Here is an 18568-nt window from a genome sequence, read left to right as displayed (position 1 = left end):
GTAAAATTCACGCATACATTAGTAAAATTTTCAACCTTATCACTGGTGCGTTTTGATAACAGTGTAAACATTTAAATAGTAGCAAAATTTTAATCTAATGAACCATCTCGATGGTATGTGGATCAAAGAAACAAGGCGGCATTGGTATTGAAAAAACTAAGGTTCAGAAATATAACTCTACTTGGTAAATGGTTACAGAGAAATCAGCATTGCACAAAATCATTGGGGTTAAATATAGAAACGGTTAGGGACATTGGGGGAGTAAGGGTGCATGACATTCAATTTGTGGTCTTCGGTCAGTATATGAGTCAAAACCATGGCTCTGGCATAATCATCAATCTGCAAACGACATGGTAGACCTGTTGGCAAAGTAAGGTTAGAAAAAGAAGAGTAACTAACAGGCAATTCTGTTCAACTCTTAGAAGGATATTTGATGACACATGAGGCGATTGTCTTTGTTCTGGGTTTCAATCGGGATCTTCATTTTGACTTGGGTTGCTTCTGTTATGTTATTGTATCAGGGTAGGGGCATCTTGTCCCCTAAGAGCTGATGGATTGATTCTGATGCTTTATGTATGAAGTTTCTGGAGTAAAATGCTAAAAAATAATAAACAATTCATAGTATATAAATTAACTTAGAACTGCAGCTATAACTACAACATATTTTTTTTTCTTGTTAGAATTGAAGAGTTCTAAATCATTTCAAACACTATTTACAAGAGAATTTGCAAACCAAACAGGTGGATTGATTGAAATGTTTAGATCTCTAAATACCATTATTAGAGAGAGATAACAAACCTCGCATGGAATTTTCTTGCTCCCTAAGGTTACCTTGCATCACTGAGACCAGATGTGACGGAAGATGGAGAGAAAGCAGCCCCAATGAGCAATTTAGTCATCTCAACATCGTCGATCCCAATCCAGCGGGTAAAAGCAAATAGAAACTCCATGAAGTTCACCATTCCATTTCTGTCCCAGTCCATCTCTTCTGCAACAAAGATATAGGCCCAAATAGGTTGAAAATGATGGATATGAAGGATTATCAACAATGTCACTTTCGAGCACTGTGACCTTGTAATGTAAATTCAACATGCAGATTCGTCCATACAGTTATCAAAAGATGAGGTTATTATTAAAATAGGTTCAATTAAGTGCAAAATACAAAAGGATGTTTTCAGATAAATAAACGCACATTTGAAAAATATATTAAAAGAGAAAAAGATAAGACCGTCCCCAAATAATTATGCCAATGAGCGCTGTATCATGGCTCCCATCAAAACATCACTTATGAAGGCTTTGAAGTGCTGAATTAGCAGAAGACTTGGATTTTCAAGATACATCCTTTCCCCTGAAGGAACAGACAGATTATACAAGACATGATTGGCCATCACACTTGCAGCAGAACAGCGGCACACCACATAAATTATGAAAACCTTCAGCATTTCTAGAAAATGGAGGCCCAATAAGACTCATGCAACTCCACCTTTTTGAAAAGGACAATGGATGGAATGCTTAAAACTGTAGCTGCAAATAGCGGCGTCCAAAAACTTAGACTTGACCCGTAGAACAGCGTTTCAATTTCTGATCTCAGCTTTGCAAGTCAATGAAGAACTTGCACTACCCGAGTGCCCAACTCCACAATGTTGAAGTTTGGACTCAGTACTTAGAGCTCGGGCAAACCAAGTTATCTGGCCAATTTCTCAGTCAGGAAGTTCTTGAGCATTGGTGTCTGGATCTAGAAAGGCCAAAAAATATCATTAAACGATAATGATATAACAAACATGCAATGCTGAACTCCATGTTCCCATGAGAAACTGTTGGGGAATGAGAACTTGAGAAGTTACATAAGGAAGATATCCAGTAAGTTAAGAATGCTAACCTACATACTTAGATACCAAAATGTGAGTTGGTTTCGGTTATGGGAATGAAGTTTCAATTTTCAAATACCATAACCCAGGGTACACATCCATAATATATGCTAGCATTGTTTTGACACGGTACCCCTTTGTTTTAGTTCAAACTTCTCTATTTGATGTTAGTAGCTTGTTGGGAATTCTAACAGCCAATTTAAGAAGTAAAAAATAAAGATAGGACCGCCGATATCAAAACAAGGGAGTATGATAACCTCCCTAGTATATAGGACTGCCGATATCAAAACAAGGGAGTGCGAATATAAGCTCGTATAAAATATAGAACAATCGGCAACAGTAAGCTCCTCTTTCTTTTTCTCTTTTGACAAGTAAGCTGGAAGAGAGAATATGTTAACGTTTTGAGATAGAAACGCAATAGAACTACACAAATAATATATATGAATCAAAAAAGAAACACCTAACTTTTCATAAACATGTGTCAAACAGGGCAATTTCTTCAAAAATGGAGTTTTAATGTGTCACATTGAATTTATACCTTCACAAGCAATCTTCTTGTGATAATTAATGGGAAAAGGGGATTCATTTGAAAAAGTAGGTAAAGCAATGAATAAATAATGTGTGTGTGTGTGTGTGTGAGACTAGGGGAAGGAGAAGGATAGAGGCCGTACCAAATCTTTTCATGGCTATGCGCCCAGAAGACCGTTCACCAGACGTCGTTTCATTTATGGCCTGAACCATCTCATTCTTGCTGACATGCCCATCTTTATTCTGGTCCAGAAACACAAACGCGTCAACCAATGTTTCAAACGTTGCCTCAAGATTTGGCAATCCCATCCGTGATTTCTAGCAATTTGGTCATGGAAACACAAAATTTTCAAAGCTCCTATGCTTCAGTCTACATTGCAAGGACAACCCATCTTATAAAAAACAGCCTTGCCCTACACATGTTAGCATGGGTGTTGGGAAGAATAAAGTTATATTTTCTTGTTTTTTTTTATATTAATCACATTTCATTTATATGTTTTATTCTGTCATGCTTTTACAAAATCATACTACTGAATCATCAATATTAGCATAAAACTGTACACAAGTGCGGCCATGTCAGGTTTTCTAGAACATGCCACTTTTGACACCGACCCTTGTATCTGTGTCTCCGTTACACGGGATTCATTCCAGTGCAAATTGTTTCAACTGAGGGAATAGAAAAACAATTGAACAAAAAAACCTAGCTAAAGGGGAGACTGACTAATAAGTGGCTCCATATTAAAGAAATGGGAAATGCATACCCAAGTTGTAAAACCCTGGAAATTAACATGAGTTGCACACCAAATACAAAAATTCTGTTTTATAAAGATATGTATATTCTGCCAAAAAGAAATAGAGAAGGTGCCATTGTTAGATAGTTTTTTTTATATGGGAAATCAATTGTCAGTATATTGGATTTTCTTGCCACAGGTTGCCAAGCTTCTTCTGAGAATACAAGACATGAAAAGGTCTTGAAAAGAACCAATGTGAAGTATAAAGGGCACATTTGTGTCAGACATGGTGACACTGGCAAGCTAACAAGTCCATGCTTATGAGAAGGAAAACGAGCATATTCAGATGAGGAAATGTGAATTTTAAGGTGCCCAAAGGTGTGGCAAAGAGGATTGAGCGGTTCCAAAAGGAATTCCTTATGGGAAGGCAAGGAAGAGGAAAAAAAATGTCTCAAGCACCTTGTTAGATGGGAGATGGTGTGGAAATTATAAAGAAATGGAGGTTTGGGCTTAGGAAGGATAACTACTCTCAGTGAGGTCTTCCTTGGCTAGTGGTTATGGAGATTTGGATTGAAAAGGAATATTCTTTGAATAAAAGCTTACTGCCGATAAATATGGGCAGGGGAGGGGCTTGTGGGGAGTGAGGAAGTTGTCTAAAAGTAGAGGCTAAGGAACTTGGAAATCCGTGTATCAATGGGGCTGTGGTTAGCTTTAGTATTGGGACAGGGACTAAGGCTAGGTTTTGGGGGATATTTGGTTAGGAAGTAGTCCATTAAACAAATCTTTCTCAGATCTCTATAGATTGTTGATGTTAAAGTATAAAAGATAAATAACGCCTTTCTCCAACAGTTTAAGCTTTTGGAGAAGTTGGTTAGTTAACATGGTATCAGAGCCAAAGGTCTCGAGTTCAAACCTCCCCGAATAACAAAAATCCACATGCGATGGTCGGCCCAAAGTGGGACCACATGTGCCACGTGTTTGCCAAGTGGGCCCACACGTGTGGGGGAGTGTTAAAGTATAAAAGATAAATAACGCCTTTCTCCAACAGTTTAAGCTTTTGGAGAAGTTGGTAAGTTAACACTTGAGTTAAAGAAACCTCAGTGCAGATGTTAAGAGACCGGGGGGGGGGGGGGTAATTTAGGGTTGGCTTTTCTATCGCAGTCTAAAAGATAGTGAGTTTGATAGTCTCACTCACCTTATTTTTCTTGTCGAGTCTGTTTATTTCGTAGATGGAAGATGACAGATGCCGATGGGTGCCTGATCCGAGAGGTGTATTCACAGTAAAATCCTTTTTCAACTACCTTTGTCGAGAGGATGGTCAGATTTCAGTTGAAGGGAAGTGTGGAAAACTCCAGTTCTCCCAAGAATACAAGCCGTCACTTGGATCATGCTGTCAATACCATCGATCGACTTCAAACAAGAGGTTTCCACCTCGCTAATGGGTGTCATCTTTGCAAAGAAGAATGCTAGGGCAATTCATTAAATTGGATTTTGATGGTTGTTCCTTTTTGGAATCCAGGGCAAAGGAAAGGTAAGTGGAGTTTTCAAAGATGTCAAAGGAGAGGTTTTATATTCCTATTCAGTTAAAGTATAAAACATTAAATAACGCCTTCTCCAACAGCTTAAGCTTTTGGAGTTACTGGTTGTTTCACGTGGTATCAAAGCAAAGGTCCAGAGTTCAAACCTCCTTGATAGCAAAATCCACATGCAATTGCCAAACCCAAAAGTGGGGCCACATGTGCCACGTGCAGGCCAGCCCAAAGAAAGAGAGGCCACACGTGAGGGGGGTGTTAAAGTATAAAAGATTAAATAACGCCTTCTCCAACAGCTTAAGCTTTTGGAGTTACTGGTTGTTTCACAAGGTCCTATTGGTCATTCCGAATCTAATGAAGTCGAAATAAGGGCCCTCCTCACCAGCATGAAATCTTCAGAAATCATTTTCAAGCCCCTCTCATTGATGAAGGAAATTCATTGAATGCCGTCTTGTGGGCAGGTGGATGGTAGGAACCTGGGACCTTGGTGCCTAGAATCCACTATTAATGAGAATGTAGAAGGTTGTGAAGACTTGGATGCTTCCCTTTTTAGCATTCGTTGATAGGCTAATGAGTTAGTCGATCTGCTAGCGAAGTCGGGTGCTCATAGAAAGTCATTGTATGAGGTTTGTAGCTTCTTTTCTTTAATATAAATCTTGTTATCTTTATAAAAAAAAAAGATATTTTCAAAAAAAAAAAAAACAAGATGATGATGGAATGTGAAGAAATCTATGCTGAACAAAATGTTAAATAGGAACTAACAGAAACAAAATGAACATAAGAAACTAAAATTTGGTTTAGGATACGGCTTGAAGGGCGGTTGGATCATCCTTGAGAAGATATACGAGGCAGAGAAGAACAATGAACTCGTTAAACTTCATACCCATGTTCTCGTTGATATCACATGCCTCAAAGAGATCACTGATCTCCTCCTCTGAGAAAGAGATTTCCAGTTTGTGAAAGCAATGCTTAAGTTCTTCTGGATCTATTGTGCCATTAGAATCTTCATCTGTATGGAAGAGCTATAAGTTAGGTGAAATAGAAACAAATCAAGTGAAAAATGTGTTCCATTTTAACAATTGAGATGAGATAGTAGTAGTACCCAAGTGTTTTTAATTACAAATTCAGTAAAAATGAAACATTAAGCCACATTCATGCAGCATTTTTTTATTTCATATATTTTGGGATGAAATGCTTAAAACATCACATGGGGAGGACAAAATGGCATGGCGGGCATTTCCAACCCCTACATGAAATAGATTCAGAGTTCAAGAAAAAGCTATGTAGCAAGGACACCCAAGTGCTTACAAAATTGTAGCACCTAACACAGATGTCGTACTTCAAGATCATAGATCATATTTAAATAGATTTAATATAACCGTATTCAAGTGGATGCATTTCTTTCGTGGTTTATTCGCACCAGTGGTGATGCACTAAATAGTGTAGCAATGGTCAGGTGTTCAAAACTTCATCCCTACCTATAAAAAAGAAAAGAGAAGGCACACAAGTGCTTACAAAATTGTTGCACCTAACACAGATGCCTGTTTTTCTCAAATTTCAAAATCATAGTTCATATTTAAATAGACTTAATATAAGTGTATCCAAGTAGATGCATTTCTTTTGTGTTTTACTTGCACCAGTGGTGCTGCACTAAATAGTGTAGCAATGGTCAGGTGTTCAAAAATTCATCCTTACCTATAAAAAAGAAAAGAAAGCAGCAATGATATGACATGTCAAATTATCATATAACTTTGGATGTCTTGGCATGTTGGATCTGCTGGGTCAAGACGTCAGACATCTCCAATCCTCTGTTGGCAAGACACGCATCCAGAACCAAACTTCCAAGTCACATAGGAGAAAAGCATGAGAGCATTGAGAACACAAACTAGTTGTATTTATAGCTTGGAGATCAAAACATCAGCAAGATATGAAAGGAACATGGTACGAGAAGAACAAAGACAAAAAGGAAAATTTGTCTCTTTGGTCATCATATTCAGTCATATAGATAAAAAATTGAGTGATAGCTTTACAACCTCATACTAGTATAGCGAATAATAGGTCATGAGTAAATAATGCAAAATAATAGGTCATGAGTAAATAACTGTTAAAAATAGAAAGAAAAAATCAGCTTATTCTCTCTAGTCTCTACTAATATCCAGTGGATGGTAGTCCTTTCAGATTTTTGTGGTATTTCAGTATTTATTCAACGTTCTTGGGATGGGATCAGATTGATCAGGATAACTGTGGATAGGCCTTTTCCGAGGTGGTCTCTCCATTTCTAGGGTGCTTCAAGTCGAACTATGATGGTTTCAGCTTGGGGAACCTGGGTCCATCTGACATTGGGCATCAGCTCCAGATTGAGGGAAGTGAGGTTAGTGGGCTTACTCTGGCACAATTGAAGAGAAGGATTCTAACTGTGCGGAAGATTAAGTTTTGTTTACTGGGGTTCGTCTTGCGGATCAGTTCCTTCTGGCGGTGGATGGAGATTCACCCAATGCTATCTGTTAAGTGAGTGATAGGGTCCACCATCCTTGGCGTTTTACGGATGTCATCGAGGAGGTGCTTCACTTGGTGGAAGGCAACACCACTTATCTTCAGAATGTTTGGCGCTTGGGCAAACACTGAGGCAGACCAGCTAGCTTGGTCCGGAGTGGCTAGATTGAGGCAACTTTTGAGCTTCTTAATCTCCTTGAGGTTTTTCGTTTGCTGTTCTTTTCATTTTTGTTTGGGTGTTGGTTTTTACCAACTCAATCGTTTTTAAGGTTTGCCCCTAGTAAAGCTTCGTCATTCAAAAAAAGAGTGAAAAGAAAGACTACTGATATTCGCACTCCCACGTGTTGATAATGAGACGAACTCAGCTTGTCTCTTCTTGTTAAATTGGCTGCTGAGAGCTTTTTGGGAATTGTAATAGCCTTTGACAGCTGGTTAAATTATAAAAGACAAGGTGAGTTCGTCTTATTATCAAAACATGGTAATGAGAATATCATTTTGAGAACCTCGTACACACTAGGCATCTTGAGAACCACTTTCCCCAATATGAAACGTGAGACCTGCTTACACACTGGGCATCTTGAACAAATCATCTAGTATTTCATTGAATGCATCGTTTAAACAGAATTACTGCATTATAAAATGCAACCAGACAACCATTTTAAGTGGAGAAGATGGACATGCCACCAAATGACAGGGTGTCCAAAAAACACAATCCAAAAAACTGTGCTTCCATTAGTTTTACTTATGTAACAAAGACAAGAACACATATTTTTGTGCCAAACATGGAAATGAAGCATTTCCATGTCAGTCAGACAAGAGGACTGGAAAACAAAACATGGCATATTAGCATGTCTGTGTACAGTTAATGTAGAAGGATAAAATCATCATGGCATGACAAGATGTATGTTCACACTGATAAAGTTTGTTACTAATAGCTATATCCATGTGTATTCAAGACCAAACTAATACCTGTGTCAGGCATCTGCCTAACACAGTGATTTTATGATAAAGAAACCAACCATTTTGGTTAGGTCTCTGTGCAATCTTATATAATAACTTTCAAAAAACAATTAAAGATGTGTGGCAAGAGGTAATCATTTTTTAGTGTTGGAAACTAACAATTAAGAGAACACAATAACAGGAAAAGAACTTACCAAATTGTTCAAAGATGGTCTTACACTTTCTTAAGCTCTCATCAATTTTTGGGAATTTCAAGATTAGGCTGTTGAATGATTTCAATGAACATCCTTCAGATGCCCTCCGCTGCAATGCCTCAACCATCTTTGCCTCGAGCTTTGATTCAGGTACATAAGCACTGGGAGTTGAATCCCCCTTTCCAACTACGCCTCCTATCACAATCCAGTGAAAAAAAAAGGAACGGCAAGGATACAATCCAACTATGTGACTGGAAAATGCCACAAATAGAAGTGCATATCAAATGTGGGAATGGAAGGTTAGAAATTAACACAAACAAATTATACAAAATGCAACATGAAGCAGATCATGGGACCTCAGGGGTAGAATAAATCTACAAAATCTCAGGCTTGAATTCAGAATCAGTCCAAGTCAATAAAAAACTTGGGCATCTTTTCTCACTCAACAACCATGGCCCAGCCAACCTTAGTCCGCTTGGCTGAGTTCTAGTAGATCAACAAGTGTTTTGAAGTTATGTTGAGCTATCAATTATCATAATTCTCTTTTTAAAAGATAACAAACTTTATTAAGGAAAATAAGGGATGCAAATTACAAGAGGGGCAGAGCTTTCCCCTCGACTAATAAATTGCTACTTGCCCCTTCCTTGGCCTGAATTATCACAGTGAAATCGTGAGAACAGGAATAACTAACAACAAAAAGAAATCGGGAACACCTAGCACTTCAACTCAACTAAGCCTTTGTCCCAAACTAGTTGGGGTCGGCTAATGAATCCTTTAGAAAATTTTCATGAAGAAGGTGAAAGAATCTACCCGGCTCAAACTGACAATATCAAAATTTAAGGATCCCTTAAATACCAAGCCATCCTTATATTCCATTGACTTGTTGGGAATTGTGATGTTATGATGTCTTATTTAGCCATTGCAAAATGCACTTGCCCTTGAGACTCAACCCAGACCCAAATTGTTACCTGTAGAGGAGTTGGTTAGAAGTCCTTAAATTGTAACCAGGTAGTTTCAACCAGAATCTATTTCAAGAGTTGGTGCAGACTTTTTTTTCAAATCTACTTGAGCCATTTCACTGCTGGTATCAATCCTCCTGGAATATGATGCCTAGATTCTTAGATCCCTCTTCACCTTCCACATTCTATATCATTAGCAAAATGCACCCACAAGGGCCAACACCCTTAAAAGTTTGCACCATGTCCTTCTTTCTTGCTCAGGGCACCTACAGAAGTTGTCATCATTGTGCCAGAGCTACTTCATCTTCTCTATCCCTTGGCAATTATCGTGTCTTTTTGCCCCTGCTACACTGGTGGGTTTTCATAAGGTAGTGTACCTGTTTTTTCATCACTAGTGGTAACCTTATCAGTTTTCACCATCCTTATTGCATCGACAACACGTTCTTCTTGTTTTCTTCGATTGAAGTTAAAAGAAATTTGGATTTTTCTCAGTCGTTGAGACTGGCTTTATTAGCAAGTTCCTCTTTTATATAATTGAAATCTTCATGTGTGTTCTTTAACAATAATCCTGACATCATGATCATGTCTAGGGGATGGTGTGAAATATTAGGATGTATAAGGGGGTAGGGTGCACAGTCTGAGTGGATCTCTGAGGTGTTTTATGTTACAATTATGCCCATGATCTACAGCTCGGTGAGTCAGTTTTCCAATCCAAATGCTCTTTTGATCAAATATGGTTGTGTAAGATCATCTAACAATAGAAATGATTAGCTGAAATCATTGATATGTCATCTTATATAGATATTCTTATTGCATGGCTCATTTGTTCATGAGTTCTTGCTCCTAATTAGAATGAGTATTCATGCCAGTCTGATAAGATTTTACAAAAATAAGAAAGAAAAGAAAGGTCCCCTGCTTAGGACATAATTTGTGGCATCCATTTTCCTTCTTATGCTTCTACTCTAGATCGCTTTTCTAATAAACATGTCTCTTCTCTAGCCATGTAGCTCTTGTTAATGCAGTCTCTATTGATGTTGCATTGCACCTCTATTTTGCAGTTCTCCTCATACAGAGCTTCCAATATTAGGGCAATGGTAGCGCGAAACCTTAGCAGCCTTCCAGCCACTTGATTCTAGGCTGTTAGTTTGATGTGCTGTACATTGTTGTCCAGCACATGAAACTAACTAGAGCAGATGCCACTGTAAAGTGCACATTTCCGTGTGATTATAGAGTCTAATGCTTTCCTAAATCCTAACACATGATCTTACTAGATGGGAGATTGACAATTGAGAACAGTTTAGAAGTGACAGGATTCCAAACCAAGCATTTTTTGTGACCTCAACATACATGTCCAAAGCAGCGTGTCAACCAAATCAGTCTGAACCAAAGAATCCAAAAAAGTTATCAAAAGGCCACTCAACAGCACAAGCACTTGCGAATACTGCACAGATAATTGGTGGCAATAAACTGAACTGAAATAGCAATAAACTCCGCCTGTGTTTTTCACAGCCTGTCCCAAGCCAGGATAAAGGAGGAGGGTAGGCGTTAAGTTGGCAGACAGCTGTAAACTTTGCCACTTTTCTATGAAATAGCTGACCCCAACTAGTTTGGGACAAAGGCTGAGTTGAGTTGAGTTGAGTTGAGTTGAGTTGAGAAACTGAACTGAAGTTAGAATTATATGGAGAAAGCTTACGTAATCAATTCTAGTTGCAATAGCCGTAAAGAAAGATGTGTAATGCTCTATCTGGATATGGTATGCCTAAAATCCAAAAGAACTAAACAAGTGTCCTAGCTATTAAAAAAAATAGAATAAAACCATAGAGAAAAAGAAGCCCAAAAAACGAAAAGAGTAAAAGTATAAGTTACACACTGGGTAAAAGTTTTTTCTTACTCACGTAGTCGTTTTCAGCTTTGCATGAACTGATAGAAGAACGGAACAATAAAAAAAAGACACCAACAACCAAAACAGAGGAGAAAAAACGAGAGAGAGAGAGAGAGAGAGAGAGAGAGAGAGAGAAATCAGAAATCTGCCAAACTAAATCAAACATAGGTAGAAGCGTAGATATTCACTTGGTCCTTTTATTCCATCTCTTATTCAATATCTATAAAAAAAAATGATAGAAGAAGAAAACAACCAAACAAGATTACCAGCATCAAAAAGAGAATAGATACCTCCAACCAACAGATCTAATCCATGTTAAATTAATTTCGGCATGGCCAAAAGAACAAAATAGAGCAAAATCTAAACAACCCAAAAGAGGAAAACAAAGGCGCTCTAGAAAAGCAGATAAAATATAGAGACTCACCCGGTCCTTCTCAGGCTTATTCGATCTCCAAAATACTATCTTAATAGAAGATCTTTCAGGACCACCAGTCAAAAGATATCAACGCAGGATTCCAAATGTCGTTTAGACAATGGATTTAGCCATTGTCAGGACTCAGGACTAGACAAATGGGTTTCTTAATAACTTATAACTACACTGGAAATTTGTAAAGGAGAAGCTGATGGAAGGAGAAAGGAAAATCGGTTTGTTGGGGTTTTGTAACCAAGATTGCAGCTGTGAATACACCACGTACGAGAGAGAGAGTTAGACACATTCTCTTCAATCAAATGGCTTCTATTGACTCTTTCGTTCTATATTTTAGTCATTTCGTCTTTCTCGGTGGGAAATGAAAGGTCGTGCAGTAGTTCTTTTATTTTATTTTAGGGATAATTACATTTACAACACATCCACTTCCACCCCTGTAGTCTAAAACGTGACAAATACACCCTTGTAGTTTCAATTTGTTTAAGGTATGCCCCCTCAGCTGAAGGTTCGTCCATAGATTAAAGGGTTAGGATGATCCGATGGAGCTGATTTTTTGGGCACACCCTATCTATGTCAGGACCCATCAAATGAACGCTTTGGATCATCCAAACAATGTGGGCCCACATTATTTGGATGATTTTTTGGTAGTGTTTGGATTCGGGTATGGGCCCACATTTTTTGGATGATCCAAAGTGTTCATTTGATGGGTCCTGACATAGGTAGGGTGTGCCCAAAAAATCAGATCCATCAGATCATCCTAACCCTTCAATCTATGGACGAACCTTCAGCTGAGGGGGCAAACCTTAAACAAATTGAAACTACAAGGGTGTATTTGTCAAGTTTTAAACTATAGGGATGGAAGTGGATGTGTCAGAAACTAGAGGGGGTGTAAATGTAATTATCCCTAATTTTTTTCTTCAGGTTATGTGTCTTTCAATATTTCATTTGGTCTTTCTTGTTTATTTAACCGACCCCAACTAGTCTGGGAAAAGCCTTTGTTGAGTTAAGTTGAGTTGAGTTGAGTCTTTCTTATTTATTGCGGAATAGAATGTTACCATCGAAAAGACCGGATCGCCTTGCAATTAGGATAATTTTTCTCGATAAGTTTTATCCCGTATTATTTCTAGGCCTACTTAGATAGGCAGTACCATTTTTTGGTATTGGGATGAACTCACCTTATCTTTCCTTTTTTAACTGGCTACTAAGAATTCTTTCGGAAATGGGAATTGTAATGGCCTTCGACAGGTGGTTTGATAATAAAAGACAAGGTGAATTGGTCTTGTTATCATAACACCTTAGTGGGAATATCGGTAGCCCATTTCTATCCTTGAATAACACCTTACCTCCATTAAACACAAACAAGTGGAATTCCACCTTTTGTTGGATTACACTTGTCCTTATTTTTTAAGATGGATCTTATCTTGGATGTTGTACCCCAAACAATGAGTATCTCTTTTTGCCTTTGGACTAAAAAATAACAGTTGGGCCTGTCTCTCTTTGATTTTGAGATCCGATTGTGAGATTGTGTCCAGGACATGGATCATCTCAGTTTGACTTAAGGTCATCTCGGTCTTACTCAGGGTCATTGCATCTTGGTCAAACTCAGGGTCATTCCAGTTGAACGACCCCGAGTCAGACTGAGATGACCCTAAGTCGATTCTTACTTTTTCCTTCTTCATCCGCTTTTCTTCCTCCATCATCTTCTTTTCTTCCTCTTCTTTAGGAACAAAGTAAACCAGCCTAGGGTCTGTTAGGGGTAAAATCGGTATCTATTGATGAACGACATGTGGCATCTCCGAATAATTGGAAACCGACCTACGAATAAAGGAATGAAATATTATCCTCCCCTTATAAATAGTGACGTTCGTAATTGGGAAACTGCCCCTCAGAGAGGTAACATACCTTAGGCAGTGGCTTCTTAAAAGAGGAGTCTCATTGATAATAACTTACTTATAAGAAGAGATAGGATATCTATTAAAAAGAAATATAAACCTATCTCCCAGGAAAGTCAATCAATTAGGAAAGACTCCCAAAATAGTAAACTTCAAAACATCATGGACCTTCTTCTTTATAAAAGGAGACCTTAACCTTCATAATGGAACGACGTTAGACTTGATCCTCAAAGAAGGGGTACGTAGGCAGCTTGAGAAGACCAAGTTCAGTCTCAATCCTTCTCCATCAAACGCCGTTGGTAACACTTCTGCACTTTATCTCCTTCCCTTCAATTTACCTGTGATTCTGATTTCTAGCTAAATATAGTATTATCATAACTTTGGTACTCTTAATATCTTTCTGTGAGTGCAAGTTGCTTACAGGAACAACTCTATCACCGCTAGATCATATAGAGCGGATTTCAGCATCATCAGATCGACGCCATCCGTGGGACCTCCGTGACAAATTCGAGATAAAAAACCTCGAAATCAATCGCCAACCCACAAGGCGAAGGAGTAATGACCAGGAGTCAAGCACATGCTATAATCCCAGAGAATCAAGTTCCGGAGGAAACGCCTAATAACGAAGATATCACTCCCGTCACTATGACCATGTTCATCCGACTTGCGTCACAAGTTGGTGATGTTTCTACTGCCCTTCAAGAAATATTAAGACGATTGCCACCCCCTCCACCAATGGCTCAAAACATCAATGATTCCCCATTAATTGTGGAGGTGAGAGATCTAAGGAACTCACCCTTAGAAGAAGAGCAGGATGAATCGCCCGAAGAAAGAAACCCTCGTAGTTGAAGGCCAATAAATCACCGACCTTCTGCTTCGATTACTAGCCTGAGACCTAATTACGGGAACGAAGAAGCGAACGACTGACGAGCGCCGGAATTAACCTTTAGGCCTTTTTCGACCCAAATCAACGTTCCCCAGCGTGCCAATAGCGTAGGAAACCCGAACCAAGAGCAAGACAACCCGCATCATAATTTGAGAAACGGAATTCACGCGCCTGATTCGGGACTCCTCGCCGAACTTCAACGACAAGTCAGGGAGATGCAGCGTCACATTAAGAAACCTTATGAGCCGGATCTCCTGACTGAATGTGAGAATGAGGTACAATCACGATTCGTAGAAGTTATAGCACATGCCCAATTGATACCAAATTTCGACTTACCGAGGCTTGATTTCTACGATGGTACGTCAGATCCATTGGAATACCTGCAGGCCTACCGGAGGGCAATGGAATTTAAAGGCGCTAACGACACAGTCACATGTCGTGCCTTTTCTTCATATTTGAAAAGAAGAGCGAATAGTTGGTACGGCCGCCTTAAACCTAGCTCCATATCTTCTTTTCGAGAGTTAGGCAGAGAATTTGTGACGTACTTCGCCAACAGTCGGCCACAGAAAAAACCTGTCGACGCACTCCTCGCTCTCCGTCAAGGGAAGGATGAATCCTTACGATCTTTTATAGGTCGGTTCAGGGCTGAATTATCACAAATCAAGGACCCTAATCATGAGATGGTTAGAGCCGCGATGAAATCGGCTGTCCACGATAGGGATCTCAAGTTAGCCCTGAGTATCGACTCTCCCCGAGATCTCCAAGAGCTAATGGCGGTAGCAGACAAATATGTTAACAATGAAGATTCTTTCGCCATGGAAAGAGAATTAGAGCTCGCCAAAGCTCCGGAAAAGAGGAAGGAGGAGGTTCGTCAGGGAAACCTCATCGATCCGACAATAGGCAGCCGCAATCTGGTAGCCGAGCTCCTTCGCAACAGTTTGAAAGGTACAACTACACCCCTTTAAATACGTCTGTCGCGAATGCCCTTTACGAAATCTGAGGAAAGGAGGATCTCCAATGGCCACCCAAGCTGAAAGGTACCAGCCGAAAACACAATACTAGTAAATATTGCCATTTTCACGGAGACCATGGCCACATTACAGATGATTGTTATAACCTGAAAAATGAAGTCGAAAGGCTGGTAGGGCTCGGGCTTGTTGATAAATACTTGTTGAACTCGAAGCATAATGGACCTTCTCATAAATCCGAGCTTCCGAAGACGGTCAATCCCTCCAATCCGACCCAACCGGTCGCCGGGAATGATCAAAACAGACATATTTCCGAGATTAAACAACTCCCGAACATAAGGACCAACGGTTCACCTAGAATTGCAGGGAGCATTGATGTCATCGCCAGGGGATTGGCATCAGGAGGACCAACAATTTCTGGACAGAAAGCCTATGGCGTCCAAATCCACGCGGTGGAAGCCTTGACAAAAAAGTTGCGATCTGATTCTACTGATGGCAAGGAGCAAATAGTCTTTTTCGAAAAAGACTACGATGATGTTTCCCTCCCTCACGACGATGCGATCGTCGTCCGCCTCATTATTGAAAAAGACTACGATGATGTTTCCCTCCCTCACGACGATGCGATCGTCGTCCGCCTCATTATTACCAATTTCAATGTGAGTAAAGTAATGATAGATACCGGTAGCTCTGTCAATATCTTACATTACAATGCTTTCAAAGAAATGCACTTAGGGTTGGATAGACTTACACCAGTAGAATGGTCCATCTATGGATTTTTCGGCGGATCAATGGACAGACTTACACCAGTAGAATGGTCCATCTATGGATTTTCCGGCGGATCAATTAGTATCGAAGGGAGGATTGACCTACCTGTAACGTTCGGTACCGAGCCTCGTCAGCAAACCATCATGCAAACTTTCCTGATTGTTAAGGTCCCCTCTACTTACAATGCCATTATAGGACGTCCGTCTCTAAACAAGCTCGAAGCGATCATCTCAACACCCCATCTGAAAATCAAATTCCCTACAAAGGCAGGAGTCGGCGAGGTAAGAGGAGATCAAGAGCGAGCTAGGAACTGCTATGCTAATTACACCAAAGTGGTAAAAAAAGCAAAAAAAGCTTTCCAAATAGCCGGCACCGACCCACGTTCGAATACCCACCAGACACATGGGGAACCGGAAGAAGAACTCACCCAGATTCCGTTGTTCGGAGAAAGCGATGAAAGAATGGTCCAGATCGGCTCACTCCTCACGGGTAAGCTCCGAACCAACCTGGTCAAATTCTTGAAAGCTAACACAGATGTTTTTGCATGGTCTGCTTTAAATATGCCAGGTATCTCAACGGATGTTGCCGTCCACCGGCTCAGTGTCGACCCCTCTTACAGACCAGTCAAACAAAAGAAACGAAATTTCGCTCCCGAGCGACATAAGGCCATAAAGGAGGAGGTCAATAAACTTCTACAAGCAGATTCATCCGAGACATACATTATCCGGAATGGCTCGCCAATTTGGTAATAGTAAAAAAAGCGAGTGTGAAGTGGCGGATATACGTCGATTTTACTGACCTGAATAAGGCCTGTCCGAAGGACCACTACCCCCTTCCCCGAATTGACATGTTGATAGATGCTACATCCGGCCATGAGATGCTCAGCTTCATGGATGCCTTCTCCGGATATAATCAGATACGTATGTACTCCTCCATATCCCTAAAACATCTTTTGTCACAGAGCAAGGCTTATTTTGTTACAAGGTCATGCCCTTTGGCCTCAAGAACGCGGGAGCCACGTATCAAAGGTTAGTCAATAAAATTTTCGCACCTCAAATTGGTCGGAAGATGGAGGTATACGTTGATGATATGCTTGTTAAAAGCTCCAAAACTACAGACCATGTCACCGACCACCGGGAGGCTTTCACTGTATTACGGAAATACCATATGAAGCTCAACCCCTCGAAATGTGTGTTTGGGGTGGCATCCGGTAAGTTCCTCGGATTCATGGTGAGCCAACGAGGTATAGAGGCTAATCCTGAGAAAATACAAGCCATCCTCGATATGACACCACCAAGAACCGTGAACGAGGTACAACGACTCGCAGAAAGGATAGCAGCTTTGAGCTGATTCATGTCCAAATCCGCTGAGAAATGCCTCCCGTTCTTCAAGATACTGAGAAATATGAAAGATTTTCAATGGACAAACGAATGCCATGATGCATTCGACGAACTAAAGCAATACCTCAAATCCCCTCCGGTGTTAATGAAACCGTTACCGAATGAAGAGTTATATCTTTACCTAGCGGTAAGCCCCTTGGCCGTAAGTGCTGTGCTTATCAGGCAAGAACAAATGACAGAACACCCCATATATTATGTCAGCCGCGTCCTCCACGACGCCGAAACTAGATATCAAAACATCGAGAAGTTTGCATTCGCGGTGGTCATTGCCGCCAGGAAATTGAGCCCATATTTTCAAGCTCACAGCATCATTGTTCTTACCGATCAATTACTGCGTAAAATCCTACAGAAGCCTGATACTTCTGGTCGGTTAATCAACTGGGCAAATTCGACATATAGGTACGACCCTGCCCTGCCATTAAGTCACAAGTACTTGCTGACTTTGTCGTGGAATGCACGGCTCCGACCAAAGACTAGGGGGGCAAGAGGAGATAAAATATGAACAAGAAGAAAAACAATTTCCATGGATGTTGTTTGTTGACGGTTTAGCCAACACAAGAGGAAGAGGAGCCGGTCCAGTCTTGATCGGACCCGACAAATTCTTAGTAGAATATGCTTTAAAACTCGACTTCGACGCTTCCAACAATGAAGCCGAATATGAGGCACTTTTGGCAGGACTATCTCTAGCCCACGAATTGGAGGCAGATAGATTGAAAGCCCATAGCGATTCTCAGCTCAAAGTCGGGCACGTTAACGGGCTGTATGAAGCAAGAGATAAAAGAATGCTCAAATATTTGGAAAATGTAAGAGAAAGAATCTCCCTTTTCAAAGAATTCGAGATTGTGCAGATTTCTAGAACTCTTAATGCAAGAGCTGACACTTTATCTAGAATGACCTCCTCCGACACCGCCAGCTGGTTCTACTGGCATTTCCGGTGAAGATATAGGGATAACATCCACCTCTGGAATAGCCTCGACGTCGATGGCTTCAGCGTCAATAGCCTGGGCTTCAAAAAGCCCACGGGTGGAGAGATCCAAATCCTGGTTTTCGGCCATGGCAGTAGAAGAAGCAAAAAAAGGAGAA

At 40.2% G+C, this 18568-nt stretch overlaps 2 protein-coding genes across 2 annotated transcripts; one reads left to right on the top strand and one right to left on the bottom strand.

Annotated features, from left to right (window-relative positions):
* Positions 1-116: 116 nt before the first annotated feature.
* On the bottom strand, positions 117-13937 carry LOC143849417 (putative calcium-binding protein CML21). The gene is made up of 8 exons (XM_077358420.1): positions 13888-13937; positions 11572-11623; positions 8900-8955; positions 8307-8557; positions 5466-5668; positions 2540-2714; positions 832-988; positions 117-339 (listed from the first exon to the last, which is right to left on the bottom strand). Exons 1-8 carry the CDS (start codon positions 13935-13937, stop codon positions 309-311), a joined length of 975 nt encoding a protein of 324 aa, XP_077214535.1. The 3' UTR covers positions 117-308.
* A 630-nt stretch (positions 13938-14567) lies between these two features.
* On the top strand, positions 14568-17435 carry LOC143849414 (uncharacterized). Its single transcript, XM_077358418.1, has 3 exons — positions 14568-15297; positions 15456-16652; positions 17047-17435. Exons 1-3 carry the CDS (start codon positions 14568-14570, stop codon positions 17433-17435), a joined length of 2316 nt encoding a protein of 771 aa, XP_077214533.1.
* The last annotated feature ends 1133 nt before the right edge of the window (positions 17436-18568 follow it).

Source organism: Tasmannia lanceolata, unplaced genomic scaffold (genome assembly GCF_043159265.1).
Source record: "Tasmannia lanceolata isolate RefF3 unplaced genomic scaffold, GAP_Taslan_0.1 ptg000018l, whole genome shotgun sequence".
Lineage (NCBI taxonomy): Eukaryota > Viridiplantae > Streptophyta > Magnoliopsida > Canellales > Winteraceae > Tasmannia > Tasmannia lanceolata.
This window is presented reverse-complemented; position numbering and strand designations above follow the sequence as displayed.

Coding starts and splice junctions, on each gene's coding strand:
- LOC143849417 (XM_077358420.1), bottom strand. CDS start 13,937: ATGATGCTGAAATCCGCTCTATATGATCTAGCGGTGATAGAGTTGTTC. Junction 11,624..13,887: donor GCGGTGATAGAGTTGTTCCT/GTAAGCAACTTG, acceptor TGGTCCTGAAAG/ATCTTCTATTAAGATAGTAT. Junction 340..831: donor TCTGGTCTCAGTGATGCAAG/GTAACCTTAGGG, acceptor TGTCGTTTGCAG/ATTGATGATTATGCCAGAGC.
- LOC143849414 (XM_077358418.1), top strand. CDS start 14,568: ATGCAGCGTCACATTAAGAAACCTTATGAGCCGGATCTCCTGACTGAA. Junction 15,298..15,455: donor CCTTCGCAACAGTTTGAAAG/GTACAACTACAC, acceptor GCCACATTACAG/ATGATTGTTATAACCTGAAA. Junction 16,653..17,046: donor GTCTGCTTTAAATATGCCAG/GTATCTCAACGG, acceptor CTTTTGTCACAG/AGCAAGGCTTATTTTGTTAC.